Source organism: Solea solea, chromosome 17 (genome assembly GCF_958295425.1).
Source record: "Solea solea chromosome 17, fSolSol10.1, whole genome shotgun sequence".
Classification (NCBI taxonomy): Eukaryota; Metazoa; Chordata; class Actinopteri; order Pleuronectiformes; family Soleidae; genus Solea; species Solea solea.
Genome location: NC_081150.1, coordinates 301907 through 321847, shown reverse-complemented (window position 1 = coordinate 321847; position 19941 = coordinate 301907). Strand labels below are relative to the sequence as shown.

At 43.7% G+C, this 19941-nt stretch overlaps 1 protein-coding gene across 2 annotated transcripts in view; it reads left to right on the top strand.

The window, feature by feature from the left end:
• The window catches only part of rev3l (REV3 like, DNA directed polymerase zeta catalytic subunit), a 51329-nt gene that overhangs the window by 29532 nt on the left and 1856 nt on the right, over positions 1-19941 (top strand). For both annotated transcript variants that reach the window (XM_058614316.1, XM_058614315.1), the window contains exons 10-31: positions 173-304; positions 466-703; positions 953-1101; positions 2049-5829; positions 7520-8403; positions 8489-8574; positions 8657-8782; positions 9672-9864; positions 9962-10073; positions 10571-10686; positions 11205-11323; positions 12280-12398; positions 12486-12627; positions 13092-13336; positions 14432-14540; positions 15375-15581; positions 15707-15816; positions 15927-16041; positions 16809-16946; positions 17107-17297; positions 17635-17881; positions 19518-19733. In XM_058614316.1, the coding sequence (XP_058470299.1) occupies positions 173-304; positions 466-703; positions 953-1101; positions 2049-5829; positions 7520-8403; positions 8489-8574; positions 8657-8782; positions 9672-9864; positions 9962-10073; positions 10571-10686; positions 11205-11323; positions 12280-12398; positions 12486-12627; positions 13092-13336; positions 14432-14540; positions 15375-15581; positions 15707-15816; positions 15927-16041; positions 16809-16946; positions 17107-17297; positions 17635-17881; positions 19518-19733 (7775 nt within the window). The remainder of the gene's footprint in view (positions 1-172; positions 305-465; positions 704-952; positions 1102-2048; positions 5830-7519; positions 8404-8488; positions 8575-8656; positions 8783-9671; positions 9865-9961; positions 10074-10570; positions 10687-11204; positions 11324-12279; positions 12399-12485; positions 12628-13091; positions 13337-14431; positions 14541-15374; positions 15582-15706; positions 15817-15926; positions 16042-16808; positions 16947-17106; positions 17298-17634; positions 17882-19517; positions 19734-19941) is intronic.

Below are 19941 nucleotides of genomic sequence, written 5' to 3'. Positions count from 1 at the left end.
CTGTTTGTGCCTCGCTGCTCTTACTGTGTGCATTTGGCAGCAGTGGGAATTGTTGTGTGATTAGCAAAGGCCTAATCTGCAGACACTCTGCCGAGTCCTGTAGAAGCACAGAAGGTGCCAGCGACAGTGACACTGAACCACATTTGTGTTCACGTCTGCCTTCCTGCCCCAGACTCAGACCTCAGGACCTGCGGTAAAGTCCCAGAGGAGGCTGTGGTGGATGAGGAGGCCATTCTGAGTCTTCTGGAGAACAGTCAGACCTTCCTGCCACAGTCCCAAACATCCAGCCACTCACCTCTGTACGGTACGTCTGACACAGATCCTCTTCCACCGTCTCATCTGTGTAACTGTGACTTTGCTGTTGTTTAAAGGTTCAGGTCACAGGTGGACGGCTTAGTGCTCCAGTACCTGACGTCACACAGAAAATCTTCTCAGATGTTTCACGCTGTGTTTCTGTGAGTGCAGACAGCAGCCAGGACCACGCCATCATAGATCTGCTGGCCGGCCTGGAGGACGACGGTTTCTGCAGGACCCCTGTTCGGCAGAGTTCCCAGTCTCAGTCTCGTTCTTGTGCTGGGAGTTACCACTACAACAGTGATGAGGAGGAGGCGGGGCCACAGCGGGACAAAGAAGAGACAGAACTCAGCGTGTTAATGTCACAGCGATGGGACAACGATGCTTCCAAGAGTTCATTCTTACCCAGGCAAGAAGTTTGTTGTTTATTCAGTTTCACATATTCATGGTTGGGGCTTGTAGCCTTGATCAAGACCACTGATTTTAAGGTTCGGATCTTTCATTCAGGCACAGCGCCCCCTCTGAACCTGGGTGGCAAACAACAGCAGGTCTCAAAGAATTCTTTAGCTGAGTTCAAATTGAGCAGAGTGTGTTGAGTGTCTGCTCGTGTATGTGTGTGTGTGTGTAATCAGTGCTGCTGTCATTCCTGTGTGAACAGGTGTGGTGTGAAAGAGGCGGAGGACAGCTTCAGTGACGAGCAGCTGGAGTCCTCTGATGATGATGAAGAAATGGAGTGGAGTGGGAATAACTCTCTGTTCGCCAACCTGTCGATTCCTCAGCTCGACGGAGCAGCAGACGAGAACAGTGGTGAGTCATCACTTTGAATCACAGGGTACCTCGTGATGAGATACACAATCCATGGACCACGATACCACAATTCTGTGATAATCAGGAGATTACAAGACAATATCTAATGTCCATGTCCATGAAAAGTTCAAAGTGCAGGATTTGTTGAGTCAGTTATGGAGCATTTCCACCGGCTCTACTCGCCTCGCCATGGCACGGCACGGTTAAAGTAGAGTTTCCACTAGCCTACTACCTAGTACCAGGTACTATTTTTAGCAATGGCTGAAGTCTGTTACTGAGACTTTTTGTATATTTCATTTGTATGGTTGTGCTCTGTAGATGAAACTGTTTGTAAATATGTGTAACGTCTTAAACTGCATGAACCCTGTGTTGTCAGTGTTGTCAGCACTGACTGTGTGTTCACTTCAGTCCTGAACTGTTGCTTTAATCCAGCCCAGTGCTGAGTCTCTGTGTGGACTGATGTCTCTGGAGTATTCACTGTGTTCTTCTTCTCTGTGCTGCCCATGGGCTCCACTGCAATCACTGTTTTCACTGTGTTTCATCAGACTGTGGTTCAAATCTCTATTTATTCACAACATAGAGAAGAAAATGTCCAAGTGTTGAACATGGACGTAGCTTTCTCCACCTTTACCCGCTGTAAACTCCACCTTCTTTAACCAGGTAACTGCCGCCCAAGTTTCCCTCACATCAAGTAGTGACGCTGAGCGACACTGGCAGCGACTGAGTGGTGCACACGTTCCTCTTATGCATACGTACCTTAAATGAAGCTCTTCGTGGGTCTGAAATGTCATTCGACAGCACAGTCAGCAGGAGACTGTACAGGGTCCACACACCTTTGTGGAGTCATGCTCCTCGGTTGTCTCGAATGTATATAAAGCTATAAATAAATAAATCTAATAATGAATGTTCATTTATGTGCCACTTCTTTTCTTTTCTTTCATTCATAGATTCCTCCTTAACGGACAGTAGTTCCAGGACGCAGTCTTCTCTCATTGTCACGGAGAAGATGCATGGTCAAAGAAATCCTATTCTTGGGGAGACTGTTCACCCAGAGCCACCTTCTTCAGCTAAGATCCTTCTGGAGTGCAAGCACCCTGAGCACAGACCAGTTCATGTTCTGGACACAGAACAACCACTGGACAAGCACTTTCAATCAAAAAGCAGCCAGGACAGTAGTAATCAAAGTTCCACAGGGTTTAAGGTTAACAAGGAAATCCCCTACATCCCTCCAGTTAAGCACCCTATCGCCTGCAAAATAGCCTGTCACCATGAGATGTCTCCTATCTGTGTAGAGAAAGAGGAGATCCGACCCCTGTACACTTATGACAAGAAAACCTCTATAACCTTAGATGATACAGCTCTAGACAGTTTCTCATTTGCTAACAGAAAGCTCACCAAAAACAGGAAGAAGTATGGCAGCGTGAAGGATGTTGAAACAAACTGTCTGTCCATTCTTCAAAACCACAGTACCTTCTCTCTCTGTTACTCTGAGCTTCGAAGCTGTTCATCTAAGAAAGAGCAGGAATTGAGTCCGAAAGAGCTTAAAACCCCCATCCTGAGGAGCATCTCCTCAGCCCCATCGCCCATGGAAGAGGACGAGTTCCTTGATCATCACGAGGAAGAAATGACCCACGACAGAGAGGAGGGAGATGTCGGTGAACTCAAAATCAAGTACGAGGACTATCAGGAAAATAAAAGTGAGAAGACCATCATGGCTCAGCAGGAAGCACACTACAAGTTCTTTCCCAGTGTTATCCTCTCAAACTGCCTCCGGAGGAAGAAGGTCGGAAGCAAAAAGCCGACAGAGTGCTGTATGAAAACAGTCGAGGCTCAGCCTCGCAAGTCCAGACTAAAGGTCAACAAAAAAAGGTTAGGAATGACAGGACAATGGAATCAATTAAGCTTTGTTGAAAGCACCGCCTCTGTCAGCCATGTTAGCACTAGCCTTACCTCAGCTGAGTTTCTACAGACTGTGGACACAGAGATATCAAATTCAGATGAACAGTCCAAGGAGGCTGTGCCAGTGGAAGATGAGCTCATTACAGACACAGTCATTTTCACAAAAGAGGTGGAAACAGATGAAATGTCTCTTAGTGAAATGACAGAACCACTGACAGAGCTCTCTGTCACAGACTCCATGACTGTCTCCTGTTTTTCTGAAGAAGCTAAAGACACAGCAGAGGACAGGTTGAGCCCATTGCGAGATGTGTCTGCTAAAGTCACCTGCACCAAACCTTCAGCCCTGCCTGGTAGTAAATATACCCTGAGGGCCAAACGCAAGATGATTTATGATAGTGAGGATGGAGAGCACTCAAGTTCCATGCGTTCTAAAAACCCAGTCCCAGCCAAGGATAGCAAGCAGAAGGACAGTGTTGTCTTCAGTGGACAGGATGTAAAAGTCCATAAACGGCGCAAGAAAGAACCTCCCATTATAATCAAATACATTATTATTAATCGGTTCAAAGGACAGAAAAACATGCTTGTGAAGATGTCCAAAATAAGTGCTGAGGAACAGTTGGTTTTGCTGACCCCTCATAAGCTAAGTCAGTACAATAAAATGGCTCCTCTCAAGGACTTCTGGCCCAAGGTGCCAGAATCCACTGCAGTCACGTTTCCTATTTGTGAACCAAAGGCTAAAAAACAGTCCAAAAGAAAGACAAGAGTCAATTCCACCAATAAGAAAACACTCAGCAACTTGTCCACACCGAAAGTCAGAAAGGGTGAAAGAGTTAAGAGGACTAAAGACTGTCATAGAAGTCCAAATCTGTCCTCTCTGTCGCCCCCTGAGCCAAATTACTGTGAGCTAGCTGATGACCATGACTCGGAGTACAATGATGTCATGGTGGAGTTGGGTTACCTCTCTGATAAATGTCCAAGTCCCACAAACTCAACGCCCCCACGTTGTTGGTCCCCAAGTGACCCTGTGATGGACAGATCAGAACAGCTGATAGACCCACTTGGTGACCCATGTCTTGGCTCTGCTGTTCTTCACAAGCCGTGCACTGTATCTTCAACCAGACAAGCACACAGTAGGTGTCAACATGCCAGACGTAAGAAGTCTGTGGAGAGTAAAAAGAAAGTGAGGTCATCTCCTAAGCCCAAAGAAGTTGAACCCAAAAAAGAGAAATGTAAGCAAAACAGTGGCAGTGCTCCAAGGCAGAAGAAAAAGGCTAAGGATGTTCCCAAAAGTGCTATCAGATGTTCTCCAACCACCCTAAAATCTAAAAGGTCTCGCAAAAAGAAAACTGAGGAACCCAAAAAACATGAGTCAAGTAAAGAGAACTCTCAACTCCTTTTCCCAGAGGATGACCTGCGTCCTTCTGAGAGTTCCTCTCAAGAGGTCCCTCCATTTCAACAGCCAGTCAGCAAAGATAGCAACAGTCAGGGCAGTTTTCAGTCATCTACATCCACAACAGACTCAAACTCACTGCTTGTGTCTGTAGAACCAAAGGTTGAGGACTGTGAGACATCAATCATGGAGGTCAATCAAAGCTTTTCACCACTGGTTCAGCTAAAGCAGCAAAGTTGCCAGACCACCGTGGTAAAGGCGGAGGCTTCACAGGAGGCGTGCACAGCATCTGCTCATGCCGGTTGGGTCGACAATAAAGACGCACAAACAGAAGCCTCCGAGCAGTCGGGCCATAAGAACGGGGTCATCCCCTCAGGCCTGGCTGTCCTCAAGCAGCTTCTTCAGAAGAGGCATCGGGGACAGAACCTTCCTCTGCAAACGGTTGGAACAGACAGTCACTCGACTGCCATAGCTCAGGTTGCAGCACTACTAGATCCTTCTACTAAATCAGTTAAATCCAGAAAAGCTCCCTCCAACACGCAACGTAAACCCAGGGCCCCAAAAGCTACCTCTCCCAAGGATAAAAAGCCTAGAGTTAGGAAAAGCAAGATAAGCAGTACTCAGCCAAATCTGACTGCGGTTCTGAAGGACAGCATTTCAGATGATGAACCCCTGGTTCTGTCAGAACCATGCCTAGACCCTTGCAACTTAATGGAGGACAGCTTGTCGCCAGAGCTCCCACACAACTATAACTTTGATATAAATGCTATTGATCAGACTGAGTTTTCGAGCCCATATAGTGGGAGCCAGTTTGTCCTGACTGATAAAATTTTACCTGTGAAGTTCCTGAGTGATGTAAGTCAGGAAGCTGTGTCTGCTCACATACCAAGCTTAGAGAAAAATGTCGACAAGGTCTGTGATTGGCACAAAAGAAGGCCGGTCAGTCCTGAGCTCTTCGATAAACCTGAGAAAGGGGAGCTTGAATCAAACGACCTCTCATTCCTTGACTCTGAGAGAATCCAGAGCAGGGATTGGGACTTTTCTCCATGTAAAGCCCACACCCTCAGCCCGTTTCAAGACTTTCACTGTGAGAGAAAAGAGCTTCTCTTTTCTGTTTTTGATCCCGTCTTACCACTGACGTTAAGCTCAGCATCCTTCGTTAACCATGAGGGCTCACCAACAGGAGACCCTCTGGAGGGAATTGACGGACTAACGTCCACTACACCCAGCAGCTCGCCCAGATCCATTAGCTCACTGTCCCAGGGGAGGGCAGTCCAGCTGCTACGAGGGGCGGGGGGTGGAGCACACGTCCTGAAGCCCCTCATGTCCCCTCCAAGCAGGGAAGAGATCCTCAACACTCTGCTGGACCTGGAGATGTCAGAGGCCACCTTTCAAGAGCCTTTCTGCAGTGACCCCTCTGATGCGCCTGGGAAACCAATGTAAGACCAATAAATGACTGTGTAATGCATACAGATAAACTAATTAAATAAATGTAAATAGAAAAATAGAAAGTGAAAAGCCCTTCAACTCAAAAACAACATGGTTTATATATAAAGTGGCCATTTAAATAAAATACTGTATATGCAGTATTTTTGCATAGTGCTTTATTGTTATTTAGGCCACGTTTATACCACATGTATAACTGCATTTTTAAACACCAACATTGTGTGTCCACATGAGCGTTCTGTCAGAGGTAATCTGCTTCAATGCTGAAATGGGCAAATGCATAAAAATGAAGATTTTGCCTTTTGTTCACAGTCAAATTAAGACTACGGAGCCCCACTGGTGACATTTGATTAAAATCATAACTGAACTATATCATAGCCATGCATTAACTATAGATTTGTCTACAGCGTTTTCTTGGTTATTTATGTAATATCAGTGCAGTTTCTTATCCTGTGCAGTCTAATGGAGTTGCTAATGAGTGAAGGTCCACCAGCTAAGGACCATGTCGTCCTTAGTGCAGCCTGGGTCTGCTGGGACTGCAGACTCACAGGTGTCTCCTCATATCGGCTGCTGTACTTGTGTCTCTTCCTCCGCTCCATGACTAAACTGTTTCACTGCTGATTCAACAAAGAGCAAAGTGTCGAGGGCATTCGTGCCGACACACAGTCTGACATGGTGTGTGCAGTGTTTCCCCGAGGTTTACAACAGACGGACTCTGACACAGTGACACTTGGCAGCAGAACAAAAAATCACAGTATTTTTCAAATGATCTAGTAATTATCACGGTTTTGTTTTGCTCCAGTGAGAGAGGTGTGTGTGTGTGTGTGTGTGTGTGTGTGTGTGTGTGTGTGTGTGTGTGTGTGTGTGTGTGTGTGTGTGTGTGTGTGTGTGTGTGTGTGTGTGTGTGTGTGTGTGTGTGTGTGTGTGTGTGTGTGTGTGTGTGTGTGTGTGTGTGTGTGTGTGTGTGTGTGTGTGTGTGTGTGTGTGTGTGCCCTCTTACTATAATGGTAGGAGAAACACTGGTGTGTGTATGATCCAAATATTTTTGTTATTACATTGAAGATGAAGCATTGGCACTAATGTCTGAGACACTTGTTATTTTGATTCTAAACTGAATAATCTTAATCTGCGTCTACTGAGCTGCTGTCCCAGCAACAACTCCATGAGACTGCACAGGATAATGAAATGCACCAACATAGAACTGATGAAGAAGAAGAGCATCGATGAAGTGCATCTCTGTGTGCGTGCATTGTAAACTCACCTATGCATTTAAAGAACCAAGAAAACACTGTGCTATTGACTCTAGACCAGGTTTGTATTGGTGGTTTTATAGCAATGTTCCAACCATGCACCCAAACAAAACTCATTCTAAGACCAACACATCCACTGATGAATGCGAGTGCATTTGATAACTATAGTGTGAGCACTGGGCGTGAAAATAACAGCTGTGTCGTTGGGAAACGAGCAATGATCCTGCGGGTGTAAGATCGAGCCTCGATATCAGACTTTAAACTGAATCCATGAAATGACAAATCCACACTTAACTCAATCTGTCTGTTCAACCAAATCAGTGATCCTGTTTTATTGGTTATAAAATCATTCTAACTTCAGGAGGCTGTATTTTCTAAATCCAGATCCAGTTTTCAAACGCTGAGCTAATCATGTGCTCTGTCTTTTGTCCAGGGAGGTTGGTGGACGTAAGCTCACGGTGGGCACCAGACTCACTAAGGAGCTAGCGGAGTTCAGTGGAGACCTTTCTATGGAGGGTCTTCATTTCTGGAAGACAGCCTTCTCAGCCATGACACACCCTGCCATCATCACTTCATCTTCTCAAGCCTCAGAGCAAACCAAGCCTCAACCGTCCTCAGCGTTTGACAAGAAGGTCATTCTTCTACCTTGCAATAACCCTCCAAACCAGGAGCGCGTGCGTCTGTGGCTGGAAGCAAAGAAACAATACGACTGCTTACAGAAATGGCAGAGAGACACAGAGCTGCTGAAGAACAGGAGGACTTCGTTGGACACTGAAGAGGAAAACCAGGAAAAATCCAGCCTGCCAACTGCTTCCTGCTGCCCAGCAGTGAAGTTTGATTTGTGCGGGAACCTTTCGTCAATCCGGACTCAAAGGAGAAAGAAACAGAGGCTGTTTTTAAGTATGTCTCCTGTGAAGAACAAAGCCTCACAGCTGAGTCCACTTTCAGATGACGCTGCAGTGGATCTTGAGCAGAAGGAACAAGAAAAATATGATGATGATGATGATGTGGATAATTGCACCTCTCCAGAATCCCCGGATTTGCCTCCATGGCAGGAGTCCAGTCAGTGGAGCCCCTCAGGCCTGGACCCGCCCAGTAAAAACAGGCAGAATGAAAACTCTCCAGAACCACTGTCACCTAGACTCCCCAGGTCCTTGGAGAGACAAGGGCAGAACGATAGTCCCCCACTCCTCCATGTCAGCAACAGGAAAGATGAAAGGACAAGTCCCCATCTCCTGTCCAGCACCCCCTTCCTGAGCAGGAGTCGGAGAAGCAAGGACGACCTGGAGGCACTGTGCAGCTCGCCTATATCTGCGGGTGAGAAATCACAAGTCTGTCTGTCTCATCGACATAGAGCGTCAAATGATTTGTGACTCGATCGCTTGTTTGATTCCTTCTGCAGAGACTCCAACGTCTCAGAAACTCCAGCAGAGGAAGAGAGTTGAGAGAGGCCCACTGAGAACAGCGTTACTGACCACACAGTTCCAGGTCAGTGTCCTGTGTGTCTGTGTAGTTGTGTTGTTGTGTTGTTCCATTCTTGTCCTACAGTATATTCTCATGTTATCCACAGAACCAGTTTGCAGCTTTAAATGTGCCAAAGAAAGAGAACTCTCAGATCGAAGGGCCCAGCATTGCCAACTCGTATGGCTTCAAAGTCAGCATGCAGAACCTGCAGGAGGCCAAAGCTCTGCATGAGGTGAGCTGCACAGCGACTCATGAACACACTGATGTCATGTGTGTACTATTATTAACTTATTCTAATAGGAGACAACACCACATCACATTTAGTCTATAAATGACACACGGGTAAATCTAGTGTCCGAGTGTTTGAAGGATTGCTGTCTGTCACACTGGTGTCCACTCATGCGTGTCGTGCTTTGTCTTTTTTCTTCTAACTGGGAATATATTTATAAAACTGACATTCTGTTGATTTTTTTGCCAGACTTTACTCACTGGTGTCACGCTGCCTGAGGCTGTTGACATTTCCTGCCTCATATGTCAGAAATGTTTGATATTAAGAGTCTGACACTGTTAATGCTGTGTCCCCTGTCACACCACAATAACCAGGTAAGGCCACTGATGTCAGAATTGAAGGGGAAATCTCCCGGTGCAGCATTAAGTCGTCACTAGTGTTCCCCATGGCCAGTTAGCAGGTGCATGAATAAATGTAGAATTAGAATTCAGCTGTATGATGTTAAAACATTTTAATAACTTATCTTTACATCATTGCTTTAAAGTAATGCACAAATACACAATGCATCATACATTCATACATTCATTTCAGTGATCTGGGAACAAAGTGGTGAAATGGACTTGTAAGCATGGTAAACAACCTCATATACAATATACAGCAGTTCCAGTGTTACTGCAACAGCTATAGAATGAAGAAATCCAGGATATGTGAGGATATGCGCGGCTTAACCTGTGTCACTGAGTCCATTTAACGACACCAAACCCGCATGAGAATGAATCGTGCTAAGTGCACATTCATGGCTTTGTGAAGTCGATCACAGATTTACTGATGCAGAAATCGAGGAGACGTTTGCCAGGCGAGTAACGGCTTATACTTGACCTTTGCCCCTCAGGTCCAGCACCTAACACTGATGGGCATGGATCTGCACGCAAGGAGCCGCCGTGACCTCGAGCCTGACCCAGAGTTCGACCCGATATGTGCCTTATTCTACTGCCTCAGTTGTGATGCTCCCCTGCCGGGTGGAGACAGTAGCAATGTGACCGGTGCCATAGTGGTTGATAAAGATCACCAACGCTGTGATCAAGGTGAACTTTGATTTGTTACAAATGCAGTTTTGAGTGTGGAACAAGAAGCACAAACATCTTTGACCTTTGACCCTTGGTGATTTACTGTGGTTTACAGGTGACAAGCGATCAGTGCCCCTGCTTCTCAGGTCGGGCGTCTCTGGGCTGCAGGTGAAATATGCCAGTGATGAGAACATGCTGTTCCAGGAGCTGATCACGGTCATGAGGAGGTGGGTTTATTCACTCACGATGATTCTTTTCATTATTCAGAACTTAGGTCATGGCGTTTGTTTGTGTATGATTTTAACTTGCTTCTGTAGCACTTTATAAATAAAATGAATTATTATTATAATCAGTTAATATCTTGATTATTATTTGCAATAAATCAACGAGGCGTTTAGTCCATACAGTGCAGTAAATAATGGAGAATGTACATTGTTTTCTCCCACATCTCAAAATGACGACATCGTCAAACACAGAAACAAAGAAAGCAGATTTAGTTGAATATTAAAATGCTTATAAATAATAATAATAATAAACAATTATTCATTGCACATTATTGAATGTTGTATCAGAATAAGGTCACATACAAGGAACCTGATCGTGGTTTTTCAGTGCTCTTTGTGTACTTGTATATAAACAAAAATGTAAGAGTTTCTTTTGTTCTGCTGAGTTTGTCTGAAGCAATGTTTTCATCTTTAAAAAACAAATGTCTGTGTTCTTTAAGGTTTGACCCTGACATCCTGCTGGGGTACGAGGTGCAGATGCATTCCTGGGGCTACTTGCTGCAGCGGGCCACTGTGCTCGGAGTGGACCTTTGTCAGAAGCTGTCACGAGTGCCAGGTAGGGCTGACTCACTGTGTGTGTGTGTGTGTGTGTAGCACTGGTAGTAATAATGCATTTTATTCACCTGTAACACTTTCCACTACAGAACAGTCAGATCCTGGTAATAAGTTCTAATATGTTTGCAATCATTTAGCTCCATAATGAGAATGACTATTGTCCACCATCAGTGGTTTTAAATCAAATTTAATTTTCTAAAGTTTATAAAGTCCCACACATTTCTATAGTTATTACTAATCCAGGGTTCTAGCAGGAAGATAGTGTTACCTTCCTATTACTATGACCATATTATAACCATGTTGTTACTCTATTGTGAGATATAGTTCCACACATTCCATCATAACCGTTTATTTACTAGTGAAGTAATTACCCTGCAGTTTTACAAGTGTCATGGAGAAGCTGTATTTTTGTGTGTGTGGGTGTGTTTGTTATAGATGATTGAATAGACTCGCATAGCTCCTCCTCCTCCTCCTCCTGTGTAGTCAGCTGTGTGTCTGCGTCTATCTGTGTGTCCTCAGGCGACTCCAAGCAGAACCGCTTCACCGCAGACAGGGATGAGTACGGAGCCGACACCATGACAGAGATCAACATTATTGGACGTGTCGCCCTCAACCTGTGGAGAGTCATGAAGACCGAGGCAGGTGTCCTGGTGTGACCCCCACCAGCGTCATTCCCTCTACTGTCTGCAGTAGATTAAGACTAAACGTTACATTATTGGCTGCTATAAATGCTCTGTGCTTATATAGTGCTTTTCTACACCACTTCAATCCGCTTCACACTACTTTATGCCATTCATTATTCCAGTTCATACCAAAAACATGCTTTAGGTGGTATTTGCAAGAATGAACAATTTAAAACATGTCTGAGAGTAACAATCATGTATGACACACACACACACACACACACACACACAACTGTGCTATAACTGTTTGGTCGTCATACAGTGTCACCACCACACAACATTAACAAATGAGGTAGTGCTGTCAGTTTATTATTATTATTATTATTATTATTATTTATTAACGGCGTTAACAGCATTTTAACAGCGTCGGTCTTAAACTGCGGCTCTTTATTCACACACTGCAGCTGATACACAGCCTCTCTTATTATTGTGCGGCTCTCACAATAAGAGCAATAAGTCACAATATGCAGGTGACAGAGATGTTGTCTCAATAAAAGCAAGCAGATCCACTTTTCTATGTTGATAAGAGCATTAAAATGAGAGAAAATAATGGGACATTTACAATAGATACAAATGTGTGATTAATTGTGATTAAATATTTGAATTGTTTGACAGCACTAGTGACGTCATGATTAGGTTTTAGGGCTTGAACTATCGGTTATTTTCATAATAGATGAATGTGTCGATTATTTTCTTATCAAATCTCTTTTGTCCATCATTGTTATCCGTACTTTCAAATGATGATGATCTCAAATGTCTGTTTGTCCTCAAAGAAATGAGAAAATACTTTACATTTAAGACACTGAAATATCAAGGAGCTTGTTTTAGTTATAGTATAGTGGACAATTCATTTAGTAATGTATTAATAATGGATGAATGGTTGTGTAATGGTTGTGTATTTTCTCTCCCAGGTGACGTTGAACAACTACAGTTTTGAGAATGTGGCGTTCCATGTGCTCCACCAGCGCTTTCCCTCGTACAGCCCCCGCACACTGTCCGACTGGTTTGACCACAACACTGACTTATACAGGTGTGTGAATGTCAACAACCACATGAACACGTGTCACCTGCTACATCCACATCCACATCTACTGTACACATGAACCTGTCCCTGCAGGTGGAAGATGGTCGACCACTACGTGAGCCGAGTGCGTGGCACCATGCAGCTTCTGCAGCAGCATGACATCATCGGTAGAACCAGTGAGCTCGCCAGACTGTTTGGTATTCAGTTCCTCCATGTTCTGACCCGAGGCTCGCAGGTACTGACACGCTCACACACACACACACACATTCTCACCGAGGATACTTGTAGCCCCATAGCCTCCCTAATCCCTAATCCCTAATCCCTAATGTGTCCTTGAAACTACCTCTGAATGTGGTGTCTGTGATCACGTCTGAGAACCCAGTCAGTTTGGATGTGACGGGGTCAAAGTGTCATTGACACGAGAAAATGGATGTGAAAGGAAATGTTTCTTTATGACTTTATGTCTGTTCTTAGTTTAGTTTATGAATCAATGCAAAAACAAGCGCTTTTAACATTCTATTTAAAGGTGTCTGCTGCAGAACCAGTACATGATGAAAACAGACACCTTTTAAATAGAATGTTAAAACCGCATTAGTCAGCATTGTTGGTTTCAGAACTGGTTTCTCTGTAAAGTCAGACAGTAGTTCAGTTTTACCACTTTCATTTGTGACAGTAAATATCATGTGTGTGTTTTTTCAGTACCGCGTTGAGTCTATGATGCTGCGTGTGGCCAAACCACTCAACTACATCCCGGTGACTCCAGGCATCCAGCAGCGAGCCCAGCAGAGGGCGCCGCAGTGCATCCCCCTGGTGATGGAGCCTGAGTCGCGCTTCTACAGTAACTCAGTGATCGTACTTGACTTCCAGTCACTCTACCCCTCCATCGTTATCGCCTACAACTACTGCTACTCCACCTGCCTGGGCCACGTAGACACCCTGGGAACGTAAGCTCCACACACACACACACACACACACACTGTCATACAACACACTCTAGTTTCCCATGTTCACAGTCTTCAGATTGTACAACATGTTATACTCCTGCTTTTCTCAGTAATTGTAATTGTACAAAGCACAATGAAAAATGGCCTGATACCTTTTTCTACCTTATTAGGGCCCGAGCCACGAATGGCAGGGGCCCGGACGGCTCCTATTGAAATCCTTCAGGTTATTATTATTCTATCCGTGGCTTTCCGCTCATTTTTGAGGCGCTTCCATAAAAACTCCTGAAACTTGGCAAGCAGGTCAGGTCTGGTGAAAATGAAATATTGGCATGAGTCCCGAACCCATGCGTTGCTCAAGGGCTCTAAAGCGCCCCCTAAGGTGAAACGTGGATGGAGCATGCCAACATCAACTTCCGCCAAATTTAACAAAACTTGGTGGAAAGATGTGATAGTCCAAGACGAACCAAAAAGTCCATTGGCACCACGGCCTCAACGCAACAGGAAGTCAGCCATTTTGAATGTGGCGTCCATTCTGTTTATCGTACCGACATAAAAAACAGGACATTTTGTTATTTTGTAAGGAGACATTCTTAGGACACTTTATATTATATATTCTGCAAATAGTACTTGAAACTCTCCATTGTTCATGTTTTGGCTCATTGCTGATGAGCTGCATGAGGACTTCTTCTCAACTTCATCACACACTGCATTGACTGTATCCACCTTTAAAACAAGAGGTGGATCAAGGTCAAAATAAAATAAGTCATGTCTGTTAACTAAACATTATTTATTTTGCTGAAGGTGTGCAAAGCATAAACATTATAGTGCACCACGGGAAATTCCCCAGCAGTCTAGGTCTACAGCAGCATAACTAAGAGATGGCCCAGGTTTCCCTGAACCAGCTCTAACTATAAGCTTTATCAAAAAGTTTGAAGTCTAACTCTAAATACAGAGAGAGGCTCCGCCTCCTGAACTGGGAGCTGGTTCCACAGGAGAGGAGGAGCCTGGTAACTGAAGGCTCTGCCTCCTATTCTGCTCTTCCAGACTGTGGGAACCACAAGTAAACCTGATTTTCTCTTCATGTGTTTTCTTCAGGTCTGATGAGTTCAGGTTTGGCTGCACTAACCTGCGAGTCCCTCCTGAGCTTCTCTTCCAGCTCCGCAACGACATCACTGTGTCACCCAACGGCATTGCCTACGTCAAGGTACGTTCATCTGATGAGACTTCATATTGATCTGTAATGAATCATCAGTCATGCTGAAGCCTGTCAGTCACAAACACATCCTGTATGTTCCTTTAGCTTTGCTGTACACACAACATGTTTAAGAGGAGACAAGGTCTGCACGAGGCTCTGCAACACCACACACACACACACACACACACACACACAAGCACACAAGTGAGCTGCTCCAACACTGAGAACCAGATGATAATAATAATATAAAGACATATGTTATTTAATCAATGAGTTGTGAAAACAGAACGTGAATATTTCAATAACCAAACATTTATTCATCCCCGAGGGGAAATGAGTCCTCTGCATTTGACCTTTCCTCTCCTAGGAACCTTCCTAGAATCAGGAGCAGTGGTAACCACCACAACTTAACTTAACTTAACTTAACTTAACTTAACACAACCAAACCAAACCAACGCAGTCAAGGAAAAGCCACACAAACCCAGAGAGAACGTTTCATTTCCACACAGACTGGACCTGGAACCACAGGAAACCACAGGAAACCACAGGAAACCGCTGTTCTAATAATCACTGGTTCACTTCACTTTCATTTAATCTTCAGTTTCATTGTGATGGCGCTAAGTAAAATAATCAACACTGCATCTGTACCTGACAATAGAGACGTTTGTCTGTTTCTAAATCAGACGTTTTCTTACTCGTTCAATTCTGTGCGCCACCGCCGCGCACCGCCGCGCACCAACCATCAAAATGCTGCCACAGTTCCTTAAGTGTGTGAATAAAGCTTAAAGCCTTGTGTTTTAAATAAGTGTGTTTCTGTGTGTTCTGTGTGTTCTGTGTGTGCAGAGCTCAGTGCGTAAAGGAGTTGTGCCCAGTATGCTGGAGGAAATCCTCAACACTCGCATCATGGTGAAGCAGTCGATGAAAAGCTACAAGCAGGACAAAGCTCTCACCAGGCTGCTGGACGCTCGACAGCTCGGACTCAAACTCATTGCCAACGTGACGTTCGGCTACACTGCAGCCAACTACTCTGGCCGCATGCCCTGCGTGGAGGTAAGAGACAAACATTAACAGGAGACATTGGAGACATTGGAGACATTGAAGACATGAAGGGAAAGGACAGCAGCTTTGTTCTGCTTGTTTTTGAAAGTCTAAATCTGTCAAGTGTGTGTTTGTAGGTTGGAGACAGCATTGTTCACAAAGCCAGAGAGACACTGGAGAGAGCCGTCAAGATGGTCAACGACACCAAGAAATGGGGAGCGCGCGTTGTGTACGGAGACACCGACAGGTGACGTTTGAAACATCATGAGAGACATTGAAATCTTCTTCTTGTGTTGATACATATGTGTTTTCCATGGATCGACAGCCCTAATTATCAGCTTCTTTCTTCTTTTACAGCATGTTTGTTTTACTGAAGGGAGCGACCAAAGAGCAGGCGTTCAAGATCGGCAACGAGATCGCTGAGGCAGTGACTGCAACTAATCCCAAACCTGTTAGACTCAAGTTTGAGAAGGTAAACACGCACACGCACACACACGCACACACACGCACACACACGCACACACACGCACACAAACACACACACACACACACACAAGAAGAAACTAAGTACAAGCATATGGAGGTAAAAGGTAAATGTGCCGTAAAATAGATGTAACCAAAGACTTCATGACTTAGTGTAAGAAACGTTGTATCAGCAGCTACTGCTGCTTATTATTTACACAGTGAATGACACGTGCTCGTCCATCGACTCTGAATTGAAATCTTGTGTCTTCTGCTGCTTAATCTCTGTGAACTAACTCAAGTTCATTCACATTTTAAACACACACAACATCATTTCCACCACTCAGACTCTCTCTCTCTCTCTCTCTCTCTCTCTCTCTCTGTCTCTCTCTCTCTCTCTCTCTCTCTGAGTCAACACAATAAGAAAAGATGTCGTTTGATGAAATCGGTGAAAAGCATGATGGGAGAGCTTTGGTTCACTTACTGAGGAAGTGACTGATCCTCTTAGGCTTTTTCATTCATTGTCTTTCATCCACAGTCGTGGTCCTTTAATGATTCAGAGAAGCTGTTAAAGTGTTGGCACTTTAATATGTAGAAGGATTTCTAAAGAATTTCAAATGAATAGAAACATTTTGGCTAAAGTAAGTTCACTTCTCTTATCTAGTCATGCAGACACTTTGTGTCGTTTATCTGAACACAGTTTCTGCATCAGTCATGTGCTCACGTTCAGACCTATCACTGACTCTGTGTGTGTGTGTGTGTGTGTGTGTGTGTCAGGTGTACCTGCCCTGCTTGCTGCAGACAAAGAAACGTTACGTGGGCTACATGTATGAAAGCCTCGACCAAAAAGAACCCGTGTTTGACGCCAAAGGCATCGAGACAGTGCGCCGCGATGGCTGCCCTGCTGTTTCCAAGGTAACAAGCAAACCGTTCTCTCTCTCTGTGCTCTACACCAATCACAGCTGATCACATAGACTCACAATCCCTGCTGTCTTTAAAGTCTGTGCACGTGTGTTAGACTTCAACCACAGTCCCGTCATCTCGTCTCCGCTCTGTCCATTCATGTGCTCATCAGATTCTGGAGCGTTCCATTAAGCTGCTGTTTGAGACGCGGGACATCAGCCAGATCAAACAGTTTGTGCAGCGTCAGTGTCTCAAGGTTCTGGACGGCCGGGCCAGCATGCAGGACCTCACCTTTGCTAAAGAGTACAGAGGCAGCGCCTCCTACCGGCCTGGAGCCTGCGTCCCTGCACTGGAGCTCACAAGGCGAGTGAGCGAGTGAGCGAGTGAGCGAGTGACTGACTGAGCGAGCGACTGAGTGTGAGTGAGTGAGTGTGTGTGAGTGTGTGAGTGAGTGAGCGTGAGTGTGTGTGAGTGAGCGAGTGAGCGAGCGAGTGACTGACTGACTGACTGACTGAGCGAGTGAGCGTAAGTGAGCTACAGTTACAGTACTCACTCCTTCACCACAGTGCTCATTGTCTGCCTGCACTGACCTGCGTGTACAGTACCTGAGTGTGTTGCTAGGCAACACAGTTTTGAATGTGTGAGAGTGATGATGATGATTTCATATTTATTGAAAATGAATCATCTTTATTGATCGCAGGCGTATGATGGCGTACGATCGTCGCCTGGAGCCCCGCGTGGGCGAGCGGGTGCCGTACGTGGTGGTGTACGGGGTTCCCGGGGTGCCCCTCATCCAGCTGGTGCGTCGGCCCATGGAGCTTCTGCTGGACCCGGGCCTCCGACTTAACTCCACCTACTACATCACCAAGCAGATCCTGCCGCCTCTGGCCCGCATGTTCCAGCTGATCGGAGTGGACGTGTTCAGCTGGTACCAGGAGCTTCCCAGGGTGAGAGGTCGCACTCTAGTTTCACCCTCAGCAGGAAACACACACACACACACACACACAGCTGCTGTGAAAGTGTCCACAGGTGGCGCTGTGTGATTGTGAGTGTGAGGGAGAACAAAGGATGAGAAGAACATGTCAGACGACTGTCATCAAACTGCAGCTCTGACGCCTCCACCTCACTCTTTGTTAGACTCTTCACTGACGGAGCACGTCTGCCACCTGCTGGTAGAGCAGAGAACTATGAATAATGGTTATAATATCTATAATCTAATAAAATAATGACTGTAATATCTTTAATCTAATAAAATAATGACTGTAATATCTATAATCTAATAAAATAATGACTGTAATATCTATAATCTAATAAAATAATGACTGTAATATCTTTAATCTAATAAAATAATGACTGTAATATCTATAATCTAATAAAATAATGACTAATATCTATAATATAATAAAATAATGACTATAATATCCATAATCTAATAAAAGAATGACTGTAATATCCATAATCTAATAATATAATGACTAAAATATCCATAATCTAATAAAAGAATGATTATAATATCTATAATCTAATAAAATAATGACTGTAATATCTATAATCTAATAAAATGACTGTAATATCTTTAATCTAATAAAATGACTGTAATATCTTTAATCTAATAAAATAATGACTAATATCTATAATCTAATAAAATAATGACTAATATCTTTAATCTAATAAAATGACTGTAATATCTATAATCTAATAAATAATGACTGTAATATCTATAATCTAATAAAATAATGACTGTAATATCTATAATCTAATAAAATAATGACTAATATCTATAATATAATAAAATAATGACTGTAATATCTATAATCTAATAAAATAATGACTGTAATATCTATAATCTAATAAAATAATGACTGTAATATCTATAATCTAATAAAATAATGACTAATATCTATAATATAATAAAATAATGACTATAATATCCATAATCTAATAAAAGAATGACTGTAATATCTATAATCTAATAAAATAATGACTGTAATATCTTTAATCTAATAAAATGACTGTAATATCTATAATCTAATAAAATAATGACTGTAATATCTATAATCTAATAAAATAATGACTAATATCTATAATCTAATAAAATAATGACTAATATCTATAGTATAATAAAATAATGACTATAATATCCATAATCTAATAAAAGAATGACTGTAATATCCATAATCTAATAAAAGAATGATTATAATATCCATAATCTAATAAAAGAATGATTATAATATCTATAATCTAATAAAAGAAGGATTCAGAAGAGTACGTGTTGCATAATAACTGACTAATTTGCTACTTTTTAACGTGCTTTTTAAAAAACATCTCTGCTTTAGCTCCATTTGTACTGAAACAGATTCACTGTTAAGTTACAAAGCGTCACATCTTCAGACTCTGACACTAAAACAAAGACCTCCTTTAATTATTATGGTATGGTCGTAAGGTTGCATCTGTATCGTCATCAAGTATTCCTCCTCTTGGTTTCTGTCTTTAGTTTGTAATAATAGATGATTGTTTAGAAGTGATTAGATGATGATGTTGTATAAAGAGATTGTCTCCTCCTCTCTCGTCTCTCGTCTCCAGATCCAGAAAGCTTCGTGTTTCTCGTCAGCGGGTGGAGACGAGGCGAGGAGGAAAGGAACCATCTCTCAGTACTTCACCACACTTCACTGCCCCGTGTGCGACGAGCTGACGCAGCTGGGCGTGTGCTCGCGGTGCCGTGCTGACCCACAGAGAGTGTCTGTCAGTCTGTACCAGGACATGCGGCAGTGGGAGAGTCAGCAGGAGCAACTGCTCAAGGTGAATATGACAGAAAGAGAACATGCACAATATTGGACTTTGTGCCCATATATCGGGATTATAACACCAGGTTTTTCTTACTCGTGTCACAGCACATGAATAATCATTAGAACCAGAACTGTCTACTGTCGATCGTGGTGCGTTTGCTGATGTCTGATCATACGTTTAAATGTATCGTGCCTCAACTCCATGACCTGGACTGTGTCGG